Below are 23,455 nucleotides of genomic sequence, written 5' to 3' on the forward strand. Positions count from 1 at the left end.
TCTACACTTATTGACACACTGTAATAAATATCTATAAACGAAACGTAAAAAAATATGGCAGTAGAACAGTACCACCAATCGTTAAAAGATCAGTCTTTGCGCCATTTATTCCAGGTGAATGTTAAGCGCTTTTTGTGTTCGTGGGAAGCTTTGTATGGAAGAATCTGAAGACCTTTATACGAGTCACTGGAGTCAGGGTCTGAACTGCTTGATGACTAAGCAGATGATTGGCTCATGGGTTGTCCATGCTGACCGCTAATTCCCACTCGTCCTATGCCCTTGTCATCTATTAGCAATGAAATGTTAGAGGCTGCAAACATCGCATCAATTTTATCTGAAGTACCTTTCTTAAGCGCCATTTTCGCGCTTTCCAGCTGGCCTTTCACTTCTTGCACTTTTTTCAACAATTCTTGCAGTTGCTCATCTTTCGACTTTGGTACTATTTTATCATCTGAAAAAAATATAAAAGTTTAAATGAAAGTTACAACATTTTGATAAACGAAGCAAAAAATGACACTAAAACCGGGAAGATGATATGAACTATTGCAGGGGAAAAGACCATGCAGATGAGTTGTCATATTTTGAACGTTTCTTTACCTTTCAACTCATTGTCAAAAGCCAATTTGGAAGCGAATAAAATGTGATTTTATAAATGTTATCATCTACTCATTGGCCTCAAGAGATAATTCCAAACATTAAGAGGAGAAAATATAACTAAAGCTTTTAGAGAACAAGCATTAATATGTATATGAACAGATGAAAAATACAGAAGCAAAAAATGAATGAATTTCATGACCAATAATTGCAAATTTCAAGTTTAGACTTACAATTTCTTCCTTGGTATTTCTTCCTCAAGTAAGAAGCAATGTAAGATTTCAGTTCTCGAAGTGTTGATGGCTTCAGAGCATCGGAATCAATCTCTATGTCGCCATCAGTGTTTGAAACCCTCAGTCGTGACGGTTCTCTGGATTTGATGATCTGGGCCACTTTGGCCATTTCGTCAGCTGGATTGAAATTTTGTTAGTGGTTTCAATACTTTATCTTACATGAGTGCTAAACATACGTGGTAACTTTTGCATATCTAAGTTTAATTTACACTTTTCTTTGTAAGACACATGCTTCACGTGGAACTTGTCTTCAGATTTCACAAATAGCGCAGCACTAGGAGGATGAGGGATTGCGCCTGCAGCATTCGCCTTGCGAGGGTCAGCAGGTTTGGCAGGTAGAGCACCAGAAACACCTACAATCAACCAATTTTGTAAGTTCAAGACAGCAAAATTGTATTGACAGAACATACCAGGCCCTGCATTCAGGGGTACACCTCCAGCACCTCTTCCAGCTTTGCCCTTAGCTTCAGGCTTGGGTGTTGAAGTGCTGACAGCGCTAACCTTGCTCTCGAGATGGCGGAGCTTATTATGTGCACGTTTGTCGACATCATCATCTTTGCTCACAGATGAACCTTCACCGACAGGTTCTTCGACGTGAACTGGCGCTACAAGCATTTCAGCAGGAATATAAGCGTATCTGTAATAACCGAACAATTAGACAGGAGAATTTTCACTAACGTGGCATTAGTATTACATGGTCTCAAACACCTCCTCAAGATCCTTGGCCATATTGACTACCTCATGATCAGGAGGATTGAACTTGTAACAGTTGTCGATCATGAGTCTTATATCATAAGCAAATTCATCTATGCTCCTATACTCTCGATTGTTTAACTTTGCCTAAAAACAACAGCTGTAATTCGCCCAAAAACTAAGTATTAGATGTAATTTTTACCCTCACTGTTCCTAGATCCATGGGTTTTTTTATAATGGAATGATAATTATATAGTCCTAGGAGCTCGGTGTCGACAGGTTTGTAGAACGGCCAAGCAAAAGCCTGAATATCAATTTATATCACCATACAGACTTGAAATTACAGTCATCCAGGGTCTTACCGAGTGCTTCTTTGAAAAGAGCTCTTGGAGAATTTCGTGGCAGATCTTCATTGAGTCGGACATTGGACCCCTTCTTGCTTTTTTGGCCTGCGGATGGATGTCCGTGGGTTCTTTTTTTCTTTTAAGGCTTTTCTTCGCCTCGACCTGGCCAGGAGAGACCAGCGCGGTCTGGGGTACTGTCATGCTAGGTGCTGGCCCCTGCATGACCAATGGCAGCATCGAGGTCATTTGACGAGCTGGTGGAAGGTGAGCGGCAGCACTAGCGGGAACTCCTGCAGATGGACCATAATTTGACACTGATTCTGAGGTGGAAGACAAGACTGCTGAGTTGGTTCTTCTTCTGTGTGCCGATCCACGTGGTTTTCTCGGCTTTCGTTTCTTTTTTGGAGCTGATGGCAAATTCAGCAGATCAACTTCCTCCTTTGGCATTCCACAGAGTTTGCTGATGAACAATTTTTCTAGAGTCTTAGCCATGATAACCACAACGTCTTGCGGATTGTTGTACAAATAACAGTTTTCGAAAATAGTGTTCATGTCATCTATACATTCATTCGCACTATGATAATAGTTGTTCTCTAGTCTCTTTTTCACCGTTCCCATGTCCATTGGAGTTTTGATAATTTCGTGATAATCCTAAAAAGATAATGAACATTAGACATGATGGAATAACTATTTTTTAAAAGAATAATTGTGTTGCCAAAGTGTTTTAATTTGTGTAAATATATGACAATTATTAGTATCTCTTTGAAGAAGAATTAAAATATCAAAGATTTATGGCTAAGATGTTACCATTACAATAGGATGAGGAAGCATAATTACTCACAGTTAGATTGAGCGCTTTGGCGTCTACGGGCTGCAAGAATGGCCACGAACAACGATGATGCCACAGAGAATTTATAACTCTTTTCAGAAGATACTGAAGCTGATTTGTGCGTCTCCCAGGTCTGTCTGGAGGTGGCACAGTCGAAGGATTAGCAACACCATGAATGATTTCCATTTGTGTGTCTAAGGAGGAGGAATGGGGAGCAGCCTGCTGTTGGCTGGTCATGCTGAAGCTAGAATTAGCCTGGATGTTTGGTGCTCCAGATGTGGAAGCTGTCATGCTGTCTTGCGTGGTCATCTGCGCCTGAGTGATAGGAAGCCTTTCAGTGCCACCAAAATTGGCAGCTGTTCCGCTGGTTGAATTGGCAGAGTATGGACCAGACTCCATATTTGCAGGCGATGGCGTAGCACTACCGGAGTTTCTCGAGATGAATGGGCCAAATGCGCTACATGAAGCCCTAACAAAATAAAAATCATATATTAACAGTTGGGCACTTGTCTACGAGGTTTGCTTTCAATTGGATAAAATTGAATTATATAATATTTTGAAAGGATTAATAGAGGCATATTTAATATTCATGCACTAGCTAGTTGCAGCTCAGAAAAAAAAGAAGGTTGACGTGGCTGAAAGCTAAATAATGAACCCAGAAAAAAATAAAAAATTCTGGAATTCTTGAAATATCTTGCGCTCATTCTAGCGACTACTTGATTTAACGCGACAAAATATATGAAGATGCGTCTCTTGTGCTGCCAGATTCGGTGCATCATTATTTCTATTGGTGAGAATAATCAATTTCAAATCATAAGTATAAAATCCATAAAATCGTATTTGGGCCCAAAAAAGAAATCATTTTGAATATTTGAGAGGAATGAACCGCAAAGCTACGGGAATAAATAACTTCAATGTAACGACGCACATTCCATCCAAATTTGTAGAACGTCGTGCGTTACTATTCTTAATAAAAATGTTTGAGACTATCAAACGCTGGCACTATTTGATCTTTTAAGCAGTTAAATGCCAGGAGTAAATGAACGGGATTTAAAAATTGTTCTCACCACTTTTGATGATGCGTGCGAGAGAGAAAAACAACGTATAGCACGTGAGAGCACCAAACAAAGACCATATAGAAGCTGAAGTTATGCTGCTTTCATGCCAGACTTTAAAGCAGATTAGTTTGCCAGTGCGCATGGCGAGCGACATGGTTGCCAGGTTCCTCTACGTTCCAATCTGAGCTCATATTTCCTTCAAACAAAATAGTCCACAATTTTAGGGAATTTATAATACGTAAAATTAATCTCATTTACTTAAACTCTTCCATTTTTTTTTAAAAAAAAAAGTTGAGAAAAACTGCATCTGGGCTGATAAGACTATGGTTGAAAACCCTCGATCCGGCAACTGACGGATACTTGCAACTAAAAACATAATTTTGTCGGCTCATCTTGCGGCTGGCTTGCTTTTTTATACTACAGTGCTAAAAAATCACAACTTTTTGTTCAGTGTAACAGGCTTTTTGCAGGGATGGCAAAACCCCGCATATTCCAGTAATAACACTTCATTGTGTCGTGAAATTCCTCAACCTGAACTGCTCCAACGCGCGAACGCGACTGCAGACCAAGGCGCGGCAAGGACCAATACTGAAATCATAGGTATATCAAACAATTAAAGTTTAGATTTTTATCCAATTTCTACAAACATGATTTTTTCGCATGATTTTGATTCCTTTTGATGCGGTCTGTCCAATTAATGATGAGTGATTTATGAGCTAAATTTCTCTTTGGGTGAAATAAATAATGATTTCTAATCAAGTGATTGAACTGGCAATATGACTAGCATGCAAGCTTAATATTCAATTTTCTCTGAAAGTGAAACGCCAACCTGGAAAATTTAAGCTTTTCTTCAAATTTCAGCTAAAGTTCCTACTGTAGAAAAAATTTAAACTAACAAAACATTTCTTGACTGCTCATACCATTCTTCAAAATTTATTATTTTCCAAAACCTGCGCGCGCTATAATCCTCTTACCCGATTTCTGGCTCGCTCCATTCACCATCCTCTCTTCCCTGTTCTTCCCTTTATCCTTGGATATATTTATTTCGTTGCTTAAGTTGCATCCACGGTTGACAGTCCCCGGCTTATTACAGAAATGTCGTTATTCTGTTTTATTTTCAGGATCTAAATTGTTTTTTGTTTCGAAACCTTTCCCAAAATATTTTGATCCTTTTTTATTTCAAGAAAAAAGCCCGCGTTTGAATTAAAAGGAAGCTGGCAACCTTAACGCTCGTCCGGTAGTGAAGGGCAATAAAAGCTGCTTTAGAGTCAGGCAGGCGGGCAGCAGCGCCCACTCTCTCGTTCGATCGTCTTCTGTGCTATACTCCTGGTTTTTCTCTCCTGAAATCACCGAAAATGGTAAATCTCGTTCCTTTTCCTTGACTCCCTAATTCCAGTCGCTATATAAACGGCTTATTCCTTCTAAACACAATTAAATTGGATTTATTTCGATTTTTCGTCTCCACCACACATGAGAGCACAATATGTTTTTTTTTTATAATTTAAATGTCCTGACCAACCCTGCCAACCTTATTCTGGGTACCCCCACCCTGAGGTCGATCCCGGGGCCACTTTTCGCCATTTTTCCGACGCCGCCGCCGCCGCTTTTGGCACTTTGCCGACTCACTGTATCTAAAAAGTCTCACCGTCACATGGATCTGCGCCTTTCATGTTACATTATTTTTATTTTCATTTTACTAACCAAATTATTTTTTTACAGGTTCTATGCAGTCTAGATGATGTGGCTATCGAAACTGTTCGTGAAAACTTCGATATGCATGACCTGGACCACGTTAAGAAAATTTTTGCAGACATAGTCCTGATTATCTTATTGATATATACCTTTATTGTTGTCTGGTTGGTAGCAATGTTTTAGCAATAAACCAGATTACTACCTAATTGTAAGCCCAAGCTAACTAGGTGTCTTTCCATAATTTAACCCTCTCTCACCCAATGGTTGCCAAGGGCCTGAAGGGCCGTGCAATGCTGATTTGACCACCAAAATTAATTTTATCAAATTCCATTTTTATATTTGGATACTAACGGCGTGGAGTAATTGGATATTGGGTAAATGCGTGGAGCAAAATATGCGACTAAATGAGCAGGAGACAGAATTCAAGCAACCTCTCTTTTGTCCGCGCTGCTGGAAACGCGGCTGGCCTGGTCAAGGGATCCGTCGCATTGTGTGAAAGGTTATTGTTGTTTCCCTGCACGCTGTGTGAAATCACAAAAAATACGCTGGAATGCAACAAGATAAATAGGATGACCATCGCAGCGAAAAAGGAGGGAAGATTTCTCCGTTCATAGCGAGGGCGTTTGAGACCGCCGCCAATTTATAATAACCTGTCAACCTTTTACTCAGCATGCGCAAAGAGAATAGGCTCATGGATTCTCCCCTAAAAGCGAGGAGACTCGCAGTCGTGTTTTCGCCCTCGACCAGCTCGCTTCGTGTGTTTTTGTTCTCTCTCCCGCTGCACAGCAACAAAGATGGTAATAATAGTTTTTTAAACTCGCATTTCATTTCCATGCTCTAATTTATACGAGATGAAAATTTAAAAACCGCGCCTGCTAATAATTTTGAGGTGTTTTTTAAGTACAATTAAGCAGCCGAGGTTCCCTGTTCACTTGGTTTGCGTGAAATAATTTGTTGTATTTAAGATGATTGGTGTGGCGGGTGGCGGGGGCAGGCGGGGGTCCTGATTATTACTAATATACGTAGAATTTTGCGGCAAGTACAGCCAACATTGATATTTTACCGTACGACTGATAGGAGACGAGTTATGAATTTTTAAAGGAGGAAAAACTTGATTTGTGACTTTTCAAAATATTTTGGGCGCGCGGGCCTGGCCAGGGTTCCGTGGGCTCGTGGGTGATTTATCTGGTCCAAGTCGATGCACCCGTATGCGGTTTTGAAAATCGGACCATTTTTCGAAACACAGGGAATTAATTTAGGCGGAATTTCTTTAAAAAATAAAGGAAAAATTTCAACTTTTTCTTCACTTTAACTGAGATTTCAGTTGAATATGCCACTTTACGATGCGACATTGTTGAAGGCTTCCTAAATATCACGAAATATGGATCTGCGGGCCGTTTCACCGAGAATTATCTCCCTGGCCCATTTGACGACGCTCATAGCGACAATTTTAAACTCTCGCCTTGCGCTGCGCTCAGATGTGCCGTGCAGCGCAGGGAGGTTTGCGCCGGTTTTTGCGGAGCGTACTATAACAGGCAAATTTAAAATTTGAATGAAAAAATTCAATATTCCTCGACGGTGATAGTCGCTTGCAGGGCAAAAGGCGCCCGACGAACATGAGGTTCGAGGACTCGAGCAGCGTTTTAGGCCGCGGAGGTTGAGTGTGGGAGCGGCTCTTTGGACGCCCACAGGCCAAAGCAGAGCTAAAAGCCACTTGTCCGTTAATAATATAAATCTTTGAGGTGCCGCGGAGTTGAATTTGTTCCTGCGTTAAAGCACGCCTTTTGCAGAGCATGTGCCGCCGGCTATACAGTATTTCGATATCGGTCTATAGGTTGGACGGCACCAATTTTTGTACTAATAGAGTGCACCCTTAATGGTGTGGCGTGTTTGCCCTTTTTGCAGTTGCTTAAAAACCAAATTATCTTTTTTTTACAGGAGCCACCCAGCCTATTGGACCTGGCTATCCAATCTGTGTGTGACAACATCGAGAAATATGACAAGGATTACGTTAAAATCGTCATTCGTAAGTACAGAAATGTCAACAGATTAGACCAAACTAAAAATTTTAAATGCTATTATAAAGTTCCGCCATTAAACCCCTATCCTAGGGTTTTATGCCTGACATTTAAATAAAACCACCTCGGTGCGGGGACGCAAAAAGATGGCCGTTGGGCCCAAGCTTGGCGGTTAGCACATTGCCCACGGGATGTGCTGAGTAGAGATTAAAAAATGAATAAAATATATGATAAATCGTACAACAAAAAAAAAAGATTGAATAGGACAAATTAATACATTTTCAGAGCCTCTTCGCCAGAAGATGCTTCACGAAGTGTTTCAAAAGGCAGAGAAACATTATTTTGAATATGATGACCAAGAAAATCACTGTGACAAAATGTGGGCAATTCTGCCTTGCTTGATCAACTCGAAATCCTACACAAAACTTGACACCAGTGATCTGAAGATGTACTACAGAGGCTCTGGTTTGTCCAACTCTCGCTTTCAAGAGGTAAATACGTTTTAAATGCTTAATTCTAATTTAAAATTTATGAATAATTTCCAGTTCATCCGGAGCTTAGGGTCGAACACTCCGAACCTCAAGGAATTAAACATCAAAGATTTAATGGATTTTAATAAATATTCGCTTGGAGAACGCGAGTTGGCTTCGATTATTCAGCTCAAAAATTTGGCCATCCTTGAGATAAAACAAGTTTGTGTCCCTTTCTCAGGAATTTTGGACGTCTCTCGTCGATGCGAAAAATTGAAAAGCATCACAGCGACGAATGTCGTATACGACGATGAGGAACTTCCAAATGCCACCTTCACGGATGCCTTTGTGTATGTCAACATCAAGACGTCAATCTACCCTGGTCAGCTGCACCTGGATATGGAAACTACGATGCCAGAAGACCCGAAATGTGAAAATATTACGCAATACATTGAATTGAGCCTTGAGCCGTTAAAAAATCATGAGTTTTTTCTGGCACAACACTTTGCTGACAAACTGAACGAAATATCCGTAAGAATTTGTTTCCTTTTTAATTACACTTCTAAAATTAAGCAATGTTTTAAAAAATTAATAACAATTTTATTGTTCTAGTTTGATTCCTCTTATGTGGAGGATATTGAAGAAATGGTCGAGTTTCCGTACCTTCCACAAATAAAATACGCAAGAATTGTTTGCGGCGAAAAATCGGCGCACGCATTAAGGTGTTTCATGAGAAGAAACGGGCAGAGTCTTCTGGAGTTGGCCCTAAAGGGTATTACGATCAAGGAGAAGATGACCTTCAGCGAAGTCTTCAGCCTCTGTCCTAATCTTCAGTCCTTGGAATTAAATTTTTGCACTTTGGTTGGGAATGATGCACCTGTTGATGCGATGCGCCAACTCAAACAATTTGAATGGTGGACTGATGCAGGAACTGGCCGTTACTATCTAGGGTAAGCAATTCATTTACAAATATGAATAATTTTTTTCGGTAGAATGCTCCTACCTCTTTGGTATGGTATGCTTCATATATTCATACGCAGAAGGGGACATGCTATCATTTGCATTTTAATATTGATCCCAGCATGATTTTTTTTTCGTTAGATGATGTTTCCCCTTTTATTAGAAAAATATATCCATTATCCTGTTTTTATTTTGCAGTCTTTATAATTAGAACTAAAAATAATAAAACAGGAATAGAAATATCCGTTATATAAATTCAATGATATGACAAAGTTTCAGTTTATTAGCCTTTTATTCTAATTTTTAATTCATTGCAGACCTGATTGCCCCGATGAAGTCGCTTTTTCGAGCATTTTGTCAGCGCCGCTCCTGGAAAAGCTCTACATTAACCTACCCAAAATTGACTTCAGCGACAACACCACCGTCATTGCTCGGATTGGAAGACGCGAAATCTTGCAAAATCTCAAGATTTTTGATATGGTTAAAAGGACATGGCACTATCCCGTGAATCCCCCTTCAAAACATACACTTTACTTAAAAAATTTCAATCAGTTTAAAAACGCAATAGATTCAGTAGTGCGCAAAGCCGCCTACAGATGCAGGCGCATCCGTCGGTGTCGATAATAAATTTAATTTGAAGGCACTTCCGCTGCGAGTTCAGACTCAATCTAGCTACTGCGCATTCTACACTTAATTTGCTTTCTTTTGAAAACCAAATTCGGTTCAGCCATAATCTCCTTAGAATCGTGAAAAACTATTTTTTCAAAATATAACATCTTTTCCAACGTTTCTACGGCGAATGGCTTGACTGATCTTTTTGCGGCTTCGAACACTCAAGGTTTATGTAACTGGTGTATTTCTGAGTAATTGAATTGTTTCACAAAATTCGTTAATATCCAGTAAAAATTTGTACTTTTACTATTTTCTGTTAATGTAATTTACAATAAAGTTTAAAATAAATTACTGTAGAAATATTGAATTTTGATCACTTTCCTGCTGACCTGTGCGCTGCGGAAGGTGATGCTAGATTTAATTTAATTTGTTAATTAAATTTGCGCCGAAATTTGGCTCTTGTAAGAACCAACCCGGCAAGGAATTTAAACTCTTTATCATATAGAAATCATTTTTTGTAGTTATTTTTTTTCATTGTGACGGATCTCTGGTAGAGACACACGGCTAAAATGTCAGACACAAAATGAACTCGACAAATTTCTGGTGTTTTGCGTTCTTCTGACTTTAAATTATTTCAGGTTGAAACTTTCGGCAAGAAAGCTGCAAGATGATCGCTCTATATTTAAAATTTGCATATTTCCTCTGATGAAATTAAATAAATCAAAATTAAAATACAGAATGGCTTGAAACAATGAACAACAAAATCTATATATTAAAGGACACGTCAACACTCCACCATTTTGTAATTTTTCCCTTAAAAAAACAGTCTGATTAACATAACAAGTCAATCTAATTTAAAATTAATGGATTTCCGTCCAGAAAACGATCGGAAAAATTTATTAAAAGGTCCGCCATCTTTAATTTATGACTGACGTCTGGAGAAATGAGTAGTTTCTTTAAAAAAGGTCCCTTATATGCAAAGACAAACGCAGTCATACGATCTGCCAGCAGGTGCCAGATGCGTGATAAAATTGGTTCCCACTGCGCAGATGCAATATGGCGTCTGAATGTGGGAAACAAAAAGCTCTCTTTGGATTGGCGTACGAGTGTCAAGAGTTTGTTTTTACGATGCAAAAGACACAATTAGTTAAGAGTAATGCAAATTATACGTCACGATATATTGACCAAAACAAGTGGCTCGTCGCCACTTGGCGCTGCGCGCGCCGACGGGCCGCGATCGGCCCGCCGCCCTGCGGGCGATGGACCGCCGCGACAGCGGGCGCGCGCACCGAAAGGCGAATCGAGCGCTCCTGCGTAGCACCGTGTAACGCTGCACCTCTGCGCGCCGCCGCGCAAAATCGTCAAAATGTAAACCTGGCGCCTCTGCAGCGAAACGTAAAGCTGCACCACCGCGCTATCGCGCAAAATCGTGGAAAGGAAAATCGAGCGCCTCCGCAGCGCAGCGTACAACCGCACCTCCGCTCGCGCGCTTCGCAAAATCGTCGGAAACCGAGTGTGCGTCGCGCGTCGCCGCACCACGACCAAAAACACCGCCGCTTCTCGCTCGCTTGGCGAAATTTTGTCGAAAAGTGATTCGTGCGGCGCCAAACCGCACAATTCTCGCCCCGCGGGCTTGGTAAAAAATTGGTAAAAAATCGAAAGTGCAGCTCCACACCGCCAAAGTATCACAAAAGTTGCGAAAGAAACGAAAGTCTTTTTAGCCGAGATGCACAGTTTTATTAGCATCAATTTTTAATATTTTGAATAGGTGAGAAGCAAATAAAAGTACTTTTTTGTACCCTAATAGCCCTAAGATTTTGAATCATTTTATATGAATGAAGGAAAAATGCTCAGATTTGAACGTAGAGGAAAAAAACCTGGCAACCATGTCGCTCGCCATGCGCACTAGCAGACTAATCTGCTTTTAAGTCTGGCATTAAGCAGCGCAGCTTCAGCTTCTATGGTCATTGTTTGGTGTTCTCACGTGCTATACGTTGTTTTTCTCTCTTGCACTAATCATCAAAAGTGGTGAGAACAATTTTTAAATCCCGTTCATTTACTCCTGGCATTTAACTGCTTAAAAGATCAAATAGTGCCACCGCTTTATAGTCTCAAACATTTTTATTAAGAATAGTAAAACGCACGTCGTTCTACAAATTTGGATGGAATGTGCGTCGTTACATTGAAGTTATTCATTCCTTTCGCTATTCGTTTCATTCCTCTCAAATATTTAAATGATATCTATTTCTGGCCCAAATGCGAGATATTATAACAATGCTGATTCGAAATGATAAGCTCTTCCATGAGTAGAAAAAATGAAACACCGAAACTGGCTGCACAAGACACAAGAGACGTATCTTCATATTTTTTGTCGCATTAAATCAAAAGTATCCGCTAGAACAAGTGCAAGAAAATTGAAGTATATTCCAGAAATCAAAATTTATTTTATTCCGGATTTAATTTAGAGCCAATAGCCTCATCAGCCGTCTTTTTTCTGGGCTGCAAATATGGCAAATATAGCCAGTGCGTGAATATTAATTATACCTCTCTTGGTTCTCTGATTGTAACAAGAGTCCTTTCAAACTATTTTATAATTCAATTATATCCAATTATGGAAGTTAACCTCTTGTAAACAAGCGCCCAACTGTTAATATCTGTATTTTTTAATTTGTTTTAAGGATTCGTAAAGTTTAATTCGCCCATTCATGTCGAGAAACTCCGGTAGTGCTACGCCATCGCCTGCAAATATGGAGTCTGGCCCACACTCTGCCAATTCAACCAGCGGAACAGCTGCCAATTTTGGTGGTACTGAAAGGCTTCCTATCACTCAGGCGCAGACGACCATGCAAGACAGCATGACAGCTTCCACATCTAGAGCACCAAACATCCAGGCTAATTCTAGCTTCAGCACCAGCCAACAGCAGGCTGCTCCACAATCTTCCTCCTTAGACACACAAATGGAAATCACTCATGGTGTTGCTAATCCTTCGACTGTGCCACCTCCAGACAGACCTGCTGGGAGACGCACAAATCAGCTTCAGTATCTTCTGAATAACGTTATAAATTCTCTGTGGGATCATCAATATTCGTGGCCATTCTTGCAGCCCGTAGACGCCGAAGCGCTCAATCTAACTGTGAGTAATTATGCTTCCTCATCCTATTGTAATGATAACATCTTAGCCATACATCTATGATAATTTTATTCTTCTTCAAAGAGATACTATTAATAGTTGTCATATATTTACACAAATTAAAACACTTTGGCAATCAATTATTCTTTTAAAAAAATAGTTATTCAAACATGTCTAATGTTCATTATCTTTTTAGGATTATCACGTAATTATCAAAACTCCAATGGACATGGGAACGGTGAAAAAGAGACTAGAGGACAACTATTATCATAGTGCGAATGAATGTATTGATGACATGAAAACTATATTCACAAATTGTTATAAGTACAACATCAACCCAGACGACGATGTGGTTCGCATGGCTAAGACTCTAGAAAAATTGTTCCTCAGCAAACTCAGTCGAATGCCAAAGGAGGAAGTTGATCTGCTGGACTTGCCATCAGCTCCAAAAAAGAGAGGAAGGCGTGCAAAACCACGTGGATGGGCAGGCAGAAGCAGAACCAGCTCAGTCTCTTCCACCTCACAATCAGAGTCCGATTATGGTCCGTCTGCAGGAAAACCTGCTAGTGCTGCCGCTCACCTTCCACCAGCTCCTAGCAACATAGCGCCTCAAATGACCTCGATGCTGCCATTGGTCATGCAGGGGCCAGCACCTAGCAGGACGGTACCCCAGACCGCGCTGGTCCCTCCTGACCAGGCGAAGAAAGGTCTTAAGAGAAAAAAAGACACCACTAACATCAATGCGGAGGCCAAAAAAGCAAGAGGGGGTCCAATGTCCGACTCAATGATGATCTGCCACAATATTCTCCAAGAGCTCTTTCCAAACAAGCACTCGGTAAGACCCTGGGCTATAATTTAAAGTCTGTATGGTGATATTAATTTATGTTATTCAGTTTTTTGCTTGGCCGTTCCACAAACCTGTCGACACCGAGCTCCTAGAACTTTATAATTGCCATATAAAAACACCCATGGATCTAGAAACAGTGAGGGTAAAAATTACGTCTAATACTTTTAGTTCTTGGGCGAATTGTAGTTGTTGTTTCTAGGCAAAGTTCAACAACCGAGAATATAGGAGCGCAGAAGAATTTGCTCTTGATGTTAGACTCATGATCAAAAACTGTAGCACGATGGCCGAGATTCATAAGAAGGTGTTTGAGGCCAGGTAATACTATTGCAACGTTAGTGACCATTTCCTTGTTTTAATTGTTAGGTTACAGATACGCTAAAATTCCTGCTGATTTGCTTGTAGCGCCATTTGAAGAACCTTTCGGTGAAGCCAAGGCAGGTTCATCTGAGAGCGTAGATGATGACGATGCACATAATAAGCTCCACCGTCTCGAGAACAAGGTTAGGGCGAACACATCGATATAGTAATGCTATATTATAGGAGTTAATATGATGAATTAATTCCTGCAATGCGCGTCATTTGAGTGTGGTTGTAGATTTTCTCTGCCGTTTTTTTCTGTAGAGAAAAATTGCTCTCAATAATTAAAGTGTTTTTACTGAACAAAAATTTCCTGGTCAAAGATGAATGCATTCAGTTTATGTTTCATCATTTTGCAGATGAAATTGTTGCAGGAAGAACTTAAAGTTCTTAAAAGACAGAAGCGCAGAGAGCAGAAAAAGAAGAAAATTCTCTCTGCAGGTCCTAGCAAACCAGAAAGCGATGACAAAGCCAGGTATGGTGCCCACCACTATGAGCTACTTCCTAAGGACGAGCAGCCTGCTGGTTCTTTCATCACTTCAACCCCCAAGCCTGAGGCAAAGGGCAAAGCTGGATGTGTACCCTCGACTGCAGTGCCTGGTAGTTCTGCCAAATCGATTTTGCTGTCTTGAACTTACAGAATTGGTTGATTGTAGGTGTTTCTGGTGCTCTACCTACCAAACCTCAGGGCAAACCTGCTAGCCCCAGCAAGGAGAATGCTGCAGGCCAAATCCCTCCTCCTAGTGCCACGCCATTTGGGGAATCTGAAGACGAGGTCGACGTGAAGCCTATGTCTTACGAAGAAAAATTTAAAATAAATTTAGATCTGCAAAAGTTACCACGTATGTTAAGAACTTGTGTGAGATATATAAGTGTTGAAACTATTACAAAAATTTCAATCCAGCTGAAAATCTGGCCGAAGTGGTCCAGATCATCATGTCCAGAGAACCGTCGCTGATGGTTTCAAACTGTAGCGAGTTTGAGCTTGATTTGGATGTTCTGAAGCTATCAACACTTCAAGCAATGGAATCTCACATTTCTTCTTGCCAGAAGAAGGAATCCCCAAAGACTTGTAAGTCTATCTATATACTTAAAATTTACAATTATTTGCCATGAAATGCATCAATTTCTTGTGTTTCCCAATCTGTTCATACATGTTTGCACTCTATAAATTTTAGTTCTATGTTCTCCTCATATATTTGGAATTAATTTACTTAAAATCACCTTTTGTTCGCTTCCATTTGATTGCTAATAGGTGGCAATAAAAAGGGCATAGAAGTGGGAACTGGAAAAGCCATGATCCAATTGCCTGCTTCGTCGTCAAACTCTGACTCATCAAGCTCCAGTGACTCGTCGAGTTCTTCAGATTCTTCCACACGAAGCTTCCCACGAACACTTAACACACAACCGGAGAGTAATTGGCATACATAGGCTGATCTTTTAGGAATGAAAGAAAATAAAAGTTATAAATGTTCTCGAGTTAACTAGACCAATACTGCAATATTTTTTACGTTTCATATATTATGTCGAGTGTAGACACGTAAATGTAATAAAAAAAACAATTTTAGTAAATAAACTGCAAAAAGCAAGAAATAAAGACCATTATGACATAATTGCATGAATTTAATATTATTTAATCCTCAAAGCAGATTTAATATCTTATGTAGCCGTGTGTTTCCCTTTTATTTTATTTGAAGGGAAAAGCTCAGGTTTGAACATTCAGGCACTTGGCAACCATATTGTTCGTCATGCGCATTTTATCTATTAAAGTCTGGCATGAAAGCAGCATATTTTCATAGCTTTTGTTTTTGTAGTCCTTATTGTTACGTGTTCTCTCCCGTGCTATATATGTGGTTTTGGTCTCTCTTGCTCGCACTGCTCTCTTTGAAATTTTAAATCATCAAAAATGGTAAGAAAAAGTTTAAATCTCGTTAATTTACTCCTGGTATTTAACTGCTTAAAAGACCAAAAAGTTCCAGTGAATAGTCGCGAAAATTTTCAGTATAAAAAAGCCACGCATTCAATTACATAGAATATGACAGTTGGCCTTGCTTGGAGCGCCGAAGGCGCGACCCGCGCCAAACGTTGCGCCTCCGGCCGAAACCCGCGGAGGAGCCCCGCGGCGCCCCCGCGACCGACCCGCGTCCCTATGCTTGCGGGTTAAAAAATCGCCAAATCGGCGCCAGGACGAGGGTCCGCAGGGCGAAACCGCCGCAGCCCCCATAGGGCAATTTTTTTTTTAAAAAAATATGAACTTTTGACTGATTTTTCGGGGTTTTGGGGGGGTGAAGGGGTCCCAGGGGGCGAAAAAAGGGCGAATCCGAGGCAGAATTTTGCGGCGAGTTTAACGAACACTGGTTGCGCCATGTAGCACGAACGGGGCCGGAGTTATGAATTTTTAAAGGCGAAACATCGCGCGCCGTGACATTCCAAAATGGTGTTTTTTTGGGACTGGCCGGGGCCCTATGAGACCGATCGTGGATTTTTTTGCGTCAAAAATTGGGCCTCGACGCCGCTGGTCTCCTCGCCTCGAGTTTTCAAAATTTGACCATTTTTGAGTTCGCGGCGCCATTTTTGCCGAATTAGTCCAAATTAAAAAAAAAAAAAAAATCGCAGCTTAACCAATTTTGTTGGGATATGCCACCTAGGTATCAGGTGAAGTTCATTTTATGCGAGTTTCATCAACTTTGAATCATAAAATTTGACTGGCATGTGAATAGCGAAATTCGTGATTTTTCGACATGCCGCGTCTTTCGGCCGCTGAATCTCGAAATCGGGGACCTAAATCAAAAATCGTATCAATTAAAAAGTTTATAAATTTAATTAGCTATCTTTTGAGACCAATTGCGGCAAAGTCGGAGCAAAATTCGAAAAAACCTATAGGTTTGAAGACGCAAAAACGTGGTTTTTCGATTTGTCCCATTAGAAATACATGGGAAAGTCGATTTTTCGAAAACAAAGGCCCATAATCTTTAGCCACCATATCTGCCCGACGCAAGTGACCAACCTCGATGACCAACTCGATTTTCATATTTTTCGGGCCCATAGAAAAATTAAAATCGCGGATTTTCGGGTTTTTTGCTTCATTCTCGACAAAGCTGAGAGGTCAAGAACAGTTTTTTATTCGCAAAAATCGACCGCGTGTGCTACCTTCAACCACGACCCCTCGTTGGACAGAGAATCGCTTCTACTCTCATGGGCGGTACCCTGACGACCTTTTTCAGGGTCGCCCGACCTGAGTTCCCTCCAGAGGCCGTTTTTTGAGGCATTTTTCGCACTTTTTGCCACAATTGGCCGCACTTTGAGTTGATTTTCAACCCCCGCCGCCACCGACCTTCCTCAGGTCGATGTACCTGAGAATAGGTTTTATGCGATTTTTTCGTTTCTTTCGCAACTTTTGTGATACTTTGGCAATGCGGCGGCGCACTTTCGATTTTGGCAAGCCTGCGGGGCGGAAATTTCCGCAGTGTGCGGTGCAGCGCCGCACGAATCGCTTTTCGACAAAATTTCGCGAAGCGAGCGGGAAGCGGCGGTGTTTTTGGTCGTGGTGCGGCGGCGCACACTCGGTTTCCGACGATTTTGCGCTGCGCTTGAGCGGAGGTGCAGTTTAACGCTTCCTGCGGAGGCGCTCGATTTGCCTTTCGACGATTTTGCGCGGCAGCGCGCAGAGGTGCATTGTTACACGGCGCTGCAGAGGCGCTCGATTTGCCTTTCGGTGCGCGCGCCCGCCGTCGCGGCGGTCCATCGCCCGCAGGGCCACACGGCGGGCCGCGCAGCGCCAAGTGGCGACGAGCCACTTGTTTTATTATATATTCTTCTTTTTATTCGAAGCGCCCGGTGACTCCTCTCGATCGAGTAAAAAAGTAAATTACTTCTCTCTCTCTCTCTCTCTCTCTCTCTCTCTCTCTCTCTCTCTCTCTCTCTCTCTCTCTCTTATTGTTAGGATGAAACATAATCACAAAATTAACTAATCCATTCATTGAAATTTTTTAATTTTATTGAAGGCGTGCCATTGACAATTTTTCCGAAGCCCTCAAAACTTGAAGTGTCATTTAAAGAGTTTTATTCTGGGCATATTGATAATTTTATTTTTGTCAGGATATAAGCACAATAACAGATTTTCTTCAATCAGAGGTAACTCGATTTCTCGATTTTAATTATTCACTGGCAAGCTCAGCCAGAGCGCGTGTAAAATTATGCAAAAAATCGTGTGTTTGAAATAACAAAAATGAGCGGACCAAGGAAGAGATCAATGTTTAAAATCACCGCTTTCGTACAGAAATTTAGAAAATCCACTTTAGATGATCGGAGCTTCTCAGGTATCCTGACAGAATTAGGATTTTAGCCGAAGCATGACAAAAACCGGTGTGAAAGAGCTGCTAATCGTATCCTCTTATTGAAGCTTTTCCTATGGGCACTGTGGTGTAAAATTATCAATCTGTGTTTCCTATTGTTGTTGCAAGAAGGAACGTTAAAAAAGTCTTCAAAATATAGGACTTTTTAGCCATCAGACGTTCAGAAACTTAATTGAATAGTGTAAAGGGCTGCTTTTCGTTGATAAGGAAAAAAATGTCGTTCAGCTTTAATATAAGAAATTTATCAGAAGGACAAAATTGTGAAAAACTTCACTTGATAATTGACAAATTAATTGCGATTACAATTAATCATAAATGATTGGCAACCACGTTACCACAGGATGAATATTTCTCAGGCCTAATGGAATTGTGTTTCTACAATTATATTAAAAATTACATTAGCAGGAAAGAGTATAAGAGCAAAATATTTTGTTGGATAATTAAGCAGAAATTAGTGAATCAATAGCTTTCTGTAACTCAGTGAAACTTTTGTTGTAAGAGGCAGAGTTTTCAATGTAATCCTCGAAAAAGTTGGTCATAATGTGTTCATCATATAATGTCATGTGAAATTTCTTGAGATTTCGCAAAATTTCGCGTCTCTGAATCCGAGCAATGACGGTGGCGTTGTCGCTGAAGTCAATTTTGAGCAGTTCAATGTTGACTTCTTCAAGCAGCGGCGCTGACAAAATGCTCGAAAAGGCGACTTCATCGGAGCAAGGGTTGCATCTGCTATCATTTTAAGTTAGAAAAAAAAGGCTTAGAAAACAAAAATTTGTCAAATCATTGAACTTTTATAAAACGAAGCCTTTCTTTCTATTCCTCTTTTGATCTTTTTTTCTAATTTTACAGAATGTACTGCAAGTCAGGGTTGAGAAAATCATCTCACCCCTTGACTTTCAGGGTGCAATAAAAGAGTAAAACTAAAAAAGCAAACTATGTATTGTATTGTATTGTATTGTCAGGGTTAAAAATCAAAGCAGCTGATAATGCAAAAAACATGTCCCCTAGTGTGCAAGAAGCTTCAAATGCATAGTTTATCGGAACTTGGTAAGATGGGTTCCGTAAAAATTGTTAATATTTTTTAATGCATTCCTTACCCTGATAATTCGGAAAAAAGGGTCCCTGCATCACTACTCCATTCAAATCGTTTGAGTTTGCGCACCGTATCAACAGGTGCGTCATTCCCAACCAAAGTGCAACAATTTAAGGCCAAGGACCGAAGATTAGGGCAGAGGCTGAAGATCTCGCTGAAAGACATGTTCTCCTTGGTGCGTATACCACTTAGGTGTAACTTTTGCAGGGTCTGCCCGTTTCTCTTCAAGAAACACCTCAACGCGTGCGCCGATTTAAAGCTGCAAACAATCGATGCGCATTTTATTTCCGGAAGGTGCGGAAACTCGTCCATTTCTTCAACATCCAACAGGTCAGAGCAAACAAACTAAAACAATAAAATCATAATTTAAAAATAAATGCTTAAGCAGAAAAAAAAATAAAATTCTTACATGTATTTCCTTCAGATTTTCAGCAAACCGTTGGGGCAAAAGAAACTCTTGAATCCTCTTTGGCTTAAAGAGTCTAAATTTAAAGTAATGCCTTTTATCTGCATACTCAAGGACTTCAGTTGGCATCGTAGTTTCCATCCTCAGGCACATCTTCCCAGGATAAAACTTATCGATGCAGACGTACACAAAAGCATCCCTGAAGGCACCCCTTGAAAGTTCCTCGTCAATTATGACACTCGTGGCATTGATCGTCTTTAATTTTTCACATCGACGAGAGATGTCCAAAATTCCTGACAAGGGAACATACACGTATTTTATCTCAAGGATGGCCAAATTTTTCAGCTGAATAATCGAAGCCAAATCGCGTTCTTCAAGCGAATATGCCATTAAAACGTTGATGTTTAATTCCCTCAGGTTCGGAGTGTGCGACCCTATACTCCGGATGAACTGAAAAGTAAATCGTTGTAATTAACGTAATGGAATTAAAAAGCATTCAAAATTAATTTACCTCTTGAAAGCGAGAGTTGGACAAATAAGAGCCTTTGCAGTTCATCATCAGATCTTTGGTGTCAAGTTTTGTGTAGGATTTCGAGTTGATTAAGAAAGGCAGAACAGCCCACATTTTGTCAGCGTGATTTTCTTGGCCATCGCATTTTGAACGATGGTTCTCTGCCTTTTGAAGCACTTCGTAAAGCAACATCTGGCGAAGAGGCTCTGAAAATGTATTAATTTTTCCTATTTAACTTGATATTTTTGTTACACTTTATCATATTTTATTCATTTTTTTAAATCTCTGCTCAGCACAACCCGTGGGCTATGTGCTAACCAGGTCCCAAAAACACCGCCAAGCTTGGGCCCAACATGGCCATCACCGCACACCGAGGTGGTTTTATTTAAACGTCAGACATAAATTCCATGGAAAAGGGTTTGTTGGCGGAACTTTGAGAGCATCTACAATTGTGTAGTTAGTTTGTTCTAATCTGTTGACATTGCTTTACTTACCAATAACGATTTTAACGTAATCCTTGTCATATTTGTCGATGTTGTCAAACACAGATTTGACAGCCAGGTCCAATAGGCTGGGTGGCTCCTGTAAAAGAAGATCATATGGTTTTTTAAGCAACTGCTGCGCATATGAGGAAAACAACATTTGATATGAATTTTATTTTTATTTCTCATGACAACGCGGAAGAAAGGCACGACATAAATTGACGAAGACGTTTCTGATCCAATTTTCTCTGCTTGTTTAAAGAGTAACAAACGATGACAAAAAATGTAAGGAATTTATCAAAATGGAAGAGCGCAGCCAATTTCAGGCGGTGCTTTTATACACATAGATTAATATTTGCTGAGTTTTAAAGAAATAAAACCAATTTCATGGAGAGAAAATGCCATAAAAAATATCTGTATGAGTGCGAGGAACCTGAAAGAAGTTTCCAGACCGGATGCGGTCTTCTGCGTGCGTTATAGAGTCATCAGTAAAACTCTTAAATTTACGTATTTTTTGAATGAGTTGCAAATTTTGAGATTTCCTTACGGAAAAAGTGTCTCCGATCCCGGGATGATTTAAAAAAAATATGCTTTCGCCGCAAAACTTATCATATGGAACCATTTTAAGACGAAATACGAACCGATCCGTTCCAAATCATATAGGAGAAAATAATTTCTTAACTTTAAAAATCATAATTTTACACAGTTATTATTAATAGACAAAAATGACTAACCCCGCTTTGCCCTGAGCGCCGCGACCAGCTCCCTCGGACCTCCGGTTCGTCGGGCCTCTATCGCCCTGCGCGCCACTGATAGTCTAAAGAAATTTAAAATTTCATTTAAATATTTAATTTGCGTATAATTGGGCATGAAAAGGTAAGCTGCAACACAATGTGCGCCGGCGCCCCGCGCCCTGAAAAAACCCGGCGTCTCCACACCGCGCGTAAAGTGTATAAATAAAGTGGCGCGAGCAGGCAGTGTGCTGGGCTAGAGCACAGAATATTTCCTGTCCGCGTCACTTTCTTTATAACCGCGCACCACTGCTCTGCATGGCACGACCGGAGCAGCCCCGCGCCTGGCGACGAGGGTTCGAATGTGCCAGAAACTGCGGCAGAAGAATTAGAAAAGTGTCACGGTCGGGATAACCTATAAAAGGGTGTTTGCGTGTTAAAAGTCGATAAATCCTTACCGATGAGAGGGCGTGGTCGACATAACGACAAACGGTCGAAATTTTGAAATGTCACGAACCGAGTTTTTCTACCTTTAAAAATTCATAACTCGACTTCTATGGGTCGTACGGTAAAACATTAATGTTGGCTGTTTCTGCCGTAACATGCTGCATATTTTAGCCAAAATCACGACCCCCTCCCGCCCCAATCAGGCGCAATCATCACGAATTAAACAATTTATCTCACGCGAACCAAATGAACAGGGAAGCGCGGCTGCTTAATTGTACTAAAAACACGCCTCGAAATTATTAGCAGGCACGGTTTTTAAATTTTTAACTTAAATTAAGGCAAGAAACTCAAATGCGAGATTTAAAAACTATTCTTACCATTTTTATTACGTTTGCAGCTGCAGAGAGAACAAAAACACACGTAGCGAGCGAGCGAGGGTGAATGCACGACTGCGAGTCTCCTCGCTTGTAAGGGAGAATCCAGCTGGTGCCTTTTTACGCGCATGGCAAGTGCGGGTATTTTTGTTTCCGCAGGTAGTAAATCTGGCGGCGGCCTCAAACACCCCCGCATCTTCCCTCCTTTTATCGCAGCCATGATCAACCCATTTATCCTCCCGCGCTTTTCCTTTTTCGCAGCACAGAACTGCAGAGAAAAGAAAATAGGTGTTTTGTTCTACCAGCAGGCCTTTTTTACCTTTTGATTTTTTACCTTTTCCATGTGATGAAGTGATTTATTGATCAATAAAAATTTAGAATTTTGCTAGACTTGCTTCCATTTTGGAAACACTGAATGAGTTAATTTTGGGTTTTTATTTAAATTTTCTTGAGCAAAACTAAAAAGTTCTTCTGGATTTTTCATTTAAATTTCCAGAGAGTTTAAGGAGCCTCACAATTATTAAAATTAAAGTGGTATTTTTGCAATCTTGAGCGGATCTTCTGAATTTGATCTGATATCAAAGTGCGTGTGGGTCTTAATTTATTTTTTAATGTTTAATATATAAGAGCCTTGAAAATATTCTGCTGCCATTTTTTCAATATTTTACACTTTGAGGCACGTAATCCAGCTTTTGCGAAACAAATTAAGGCACAGACTAACACTGAAAATATTGCTCGTGGTACAGTTCCAGATTTTGATTGAAATGTGAAAGAAGGGCGCAACAAACTCGCACTTGCCCAAGTTTCCCTCTCTCGCGAGCATGCGACCTTCTCGTACTCACAAACACACAAACGCAAACATTCGCTCTCGCTGACGACACGCGCGGAAGAGGGTAATTCTCTCACTCCCCCGCTCGTCCCTTCAGATTGCCAAGCTGCACTTTCGCCGCTCTCGTCAATAAACAGTTCGTCTTCCTTCTCGGCCGCTTTTTTCCACCCCAAATCCTTTATAACGTTAATTATGGCGAGAGGAACAGGGCCGGTTGGGCAGTTTTTTCCCCGCGTCAAGTTTAAAAGAACCAGATTAAAAAAAGGACGATGGAGTTTTCCATGCAGAATATTTTGTGTTCGTCTGCCACTAAAATACTTGTAAAAGCA

General features: G+C 40.6%; 2 protein-coding genes across 2 annotated transcripts; one reads left to right on the plus strand and one right to left on the minus strand.

Moving 5' to 3' along the window:
• Nucleotides 1-215: 215 nt before the first annotated feature.
• On the minus strand, nt 216-3,152 carry LOC135942830 (homeotic protein female sterile-like). Its single transcript, XM_065489161.1, has 9 exons — nt 2,766-3,152; nt 1,943-2,575; nt 1,783-1,884; nt 1,582-1,727; nt 1,298-1,524; nt 1,064-1,240; nt 828-1,004; nt 344-451; nt 216-286 (listed from the first exon to the last, which is right to left on the minus strand). Exons 1-9 carry the CDS (start codon nt 3,150-3,152, stop codon nt 216-218), a joined length of 2,028 nt encoding a protein of 675 aa, XP_065345233.1.
• Nucleotides 3,153-12,268: 9,116 nt separating this feature from the next.
• LOC135942840 (bromodomain-containing protein 3-like) lies at nt 12,269-16,124 on the plus strand. The gene is made up of 10 exons (XM_065489170.1): nt 12,269-12,697; nt 12,891-13,529; nt 13,588-13,683; nt 13,741-13,856; nt 13,912-14,041; nt 14,258-14,498; nt 14,555-14,740; nt 14,803-14,970; nt 15,154-15,312; nt 15,931-16,124. Exons 1-10 carry the CDS (start codon nt 12,269-12,271, stop codon nt 16,122-16,124), a joined length of 2,358 nt encoding a protein of 785 aa, XP_065345242.1.
• The last annotated feature ends 7,331 nt before the right edge of the window (nt 16,125-23,455 follow it).

This window comes from Cloeon dipterum, chromosome 1, assembly GCF_949628265.1.
Source record: "Cloeon dipterum chromosome 1, ieCloDipt1.1, whole genome shotgun sequence".
Lineage (NCBI taxonomy): Eukaryota > Metazoa > Arthropoda > Insecta > Ephemeroptera > Baetidae > Cloeon > Cloeon dipterum.

What these genes read in the sequence shown, in the direction of transcription:
- LOC135942830 (XM_065489161.1), bottom strand. Translation starts at nt 3,152, where the DNA reads ATGGAGTCTGGTCCATACTCTGCCAATTCAACCAGCGGAACAGCTGCC. An exon ending in CCAAAGCGCTCAATCTAACT is followed by an intron (nt 2,576 to 2,765) that starts GTGAGTAATTAT and finishes TTATCTTTTTAG; the next exon opens with GATTATCACGAAATTATCAA. An exon ending in TGGATCTAGGAACAGTGAGG is followed by an intron (nt 1,728 to 1,782) that starts GTAAAAATTACA and finishes TGTTGTTTTTAG; the next exon opens with GCAAAGTTAAACAATCGAGA.
- LOC135942840 (XM_065489170.1), top strand. Translation starts at nt 12,269, where the DNA reads ATGTCGAGAAACTCCGGTAGTGCTACGCCATCGCCTGCAAATATGGAG. An exon ending in CCGAAGCGCTCAATCTAACT is followed by an intron (nt 12,698 to 12,890) that starts GTGAGTAATTAT and finishes TTATCTTTTTAG; the next exon opens with GATTATCACGTAATTATCAA. An exon ending in TCCACCGTCTCGAGAACAAG is followed by an intron (nt 14,042 to 14,257) that starts GTTAGGGCGAAC and finishes ATCATTTTGCAG; the next exon opens with ATGAAATTGTTGCAGGAAGA.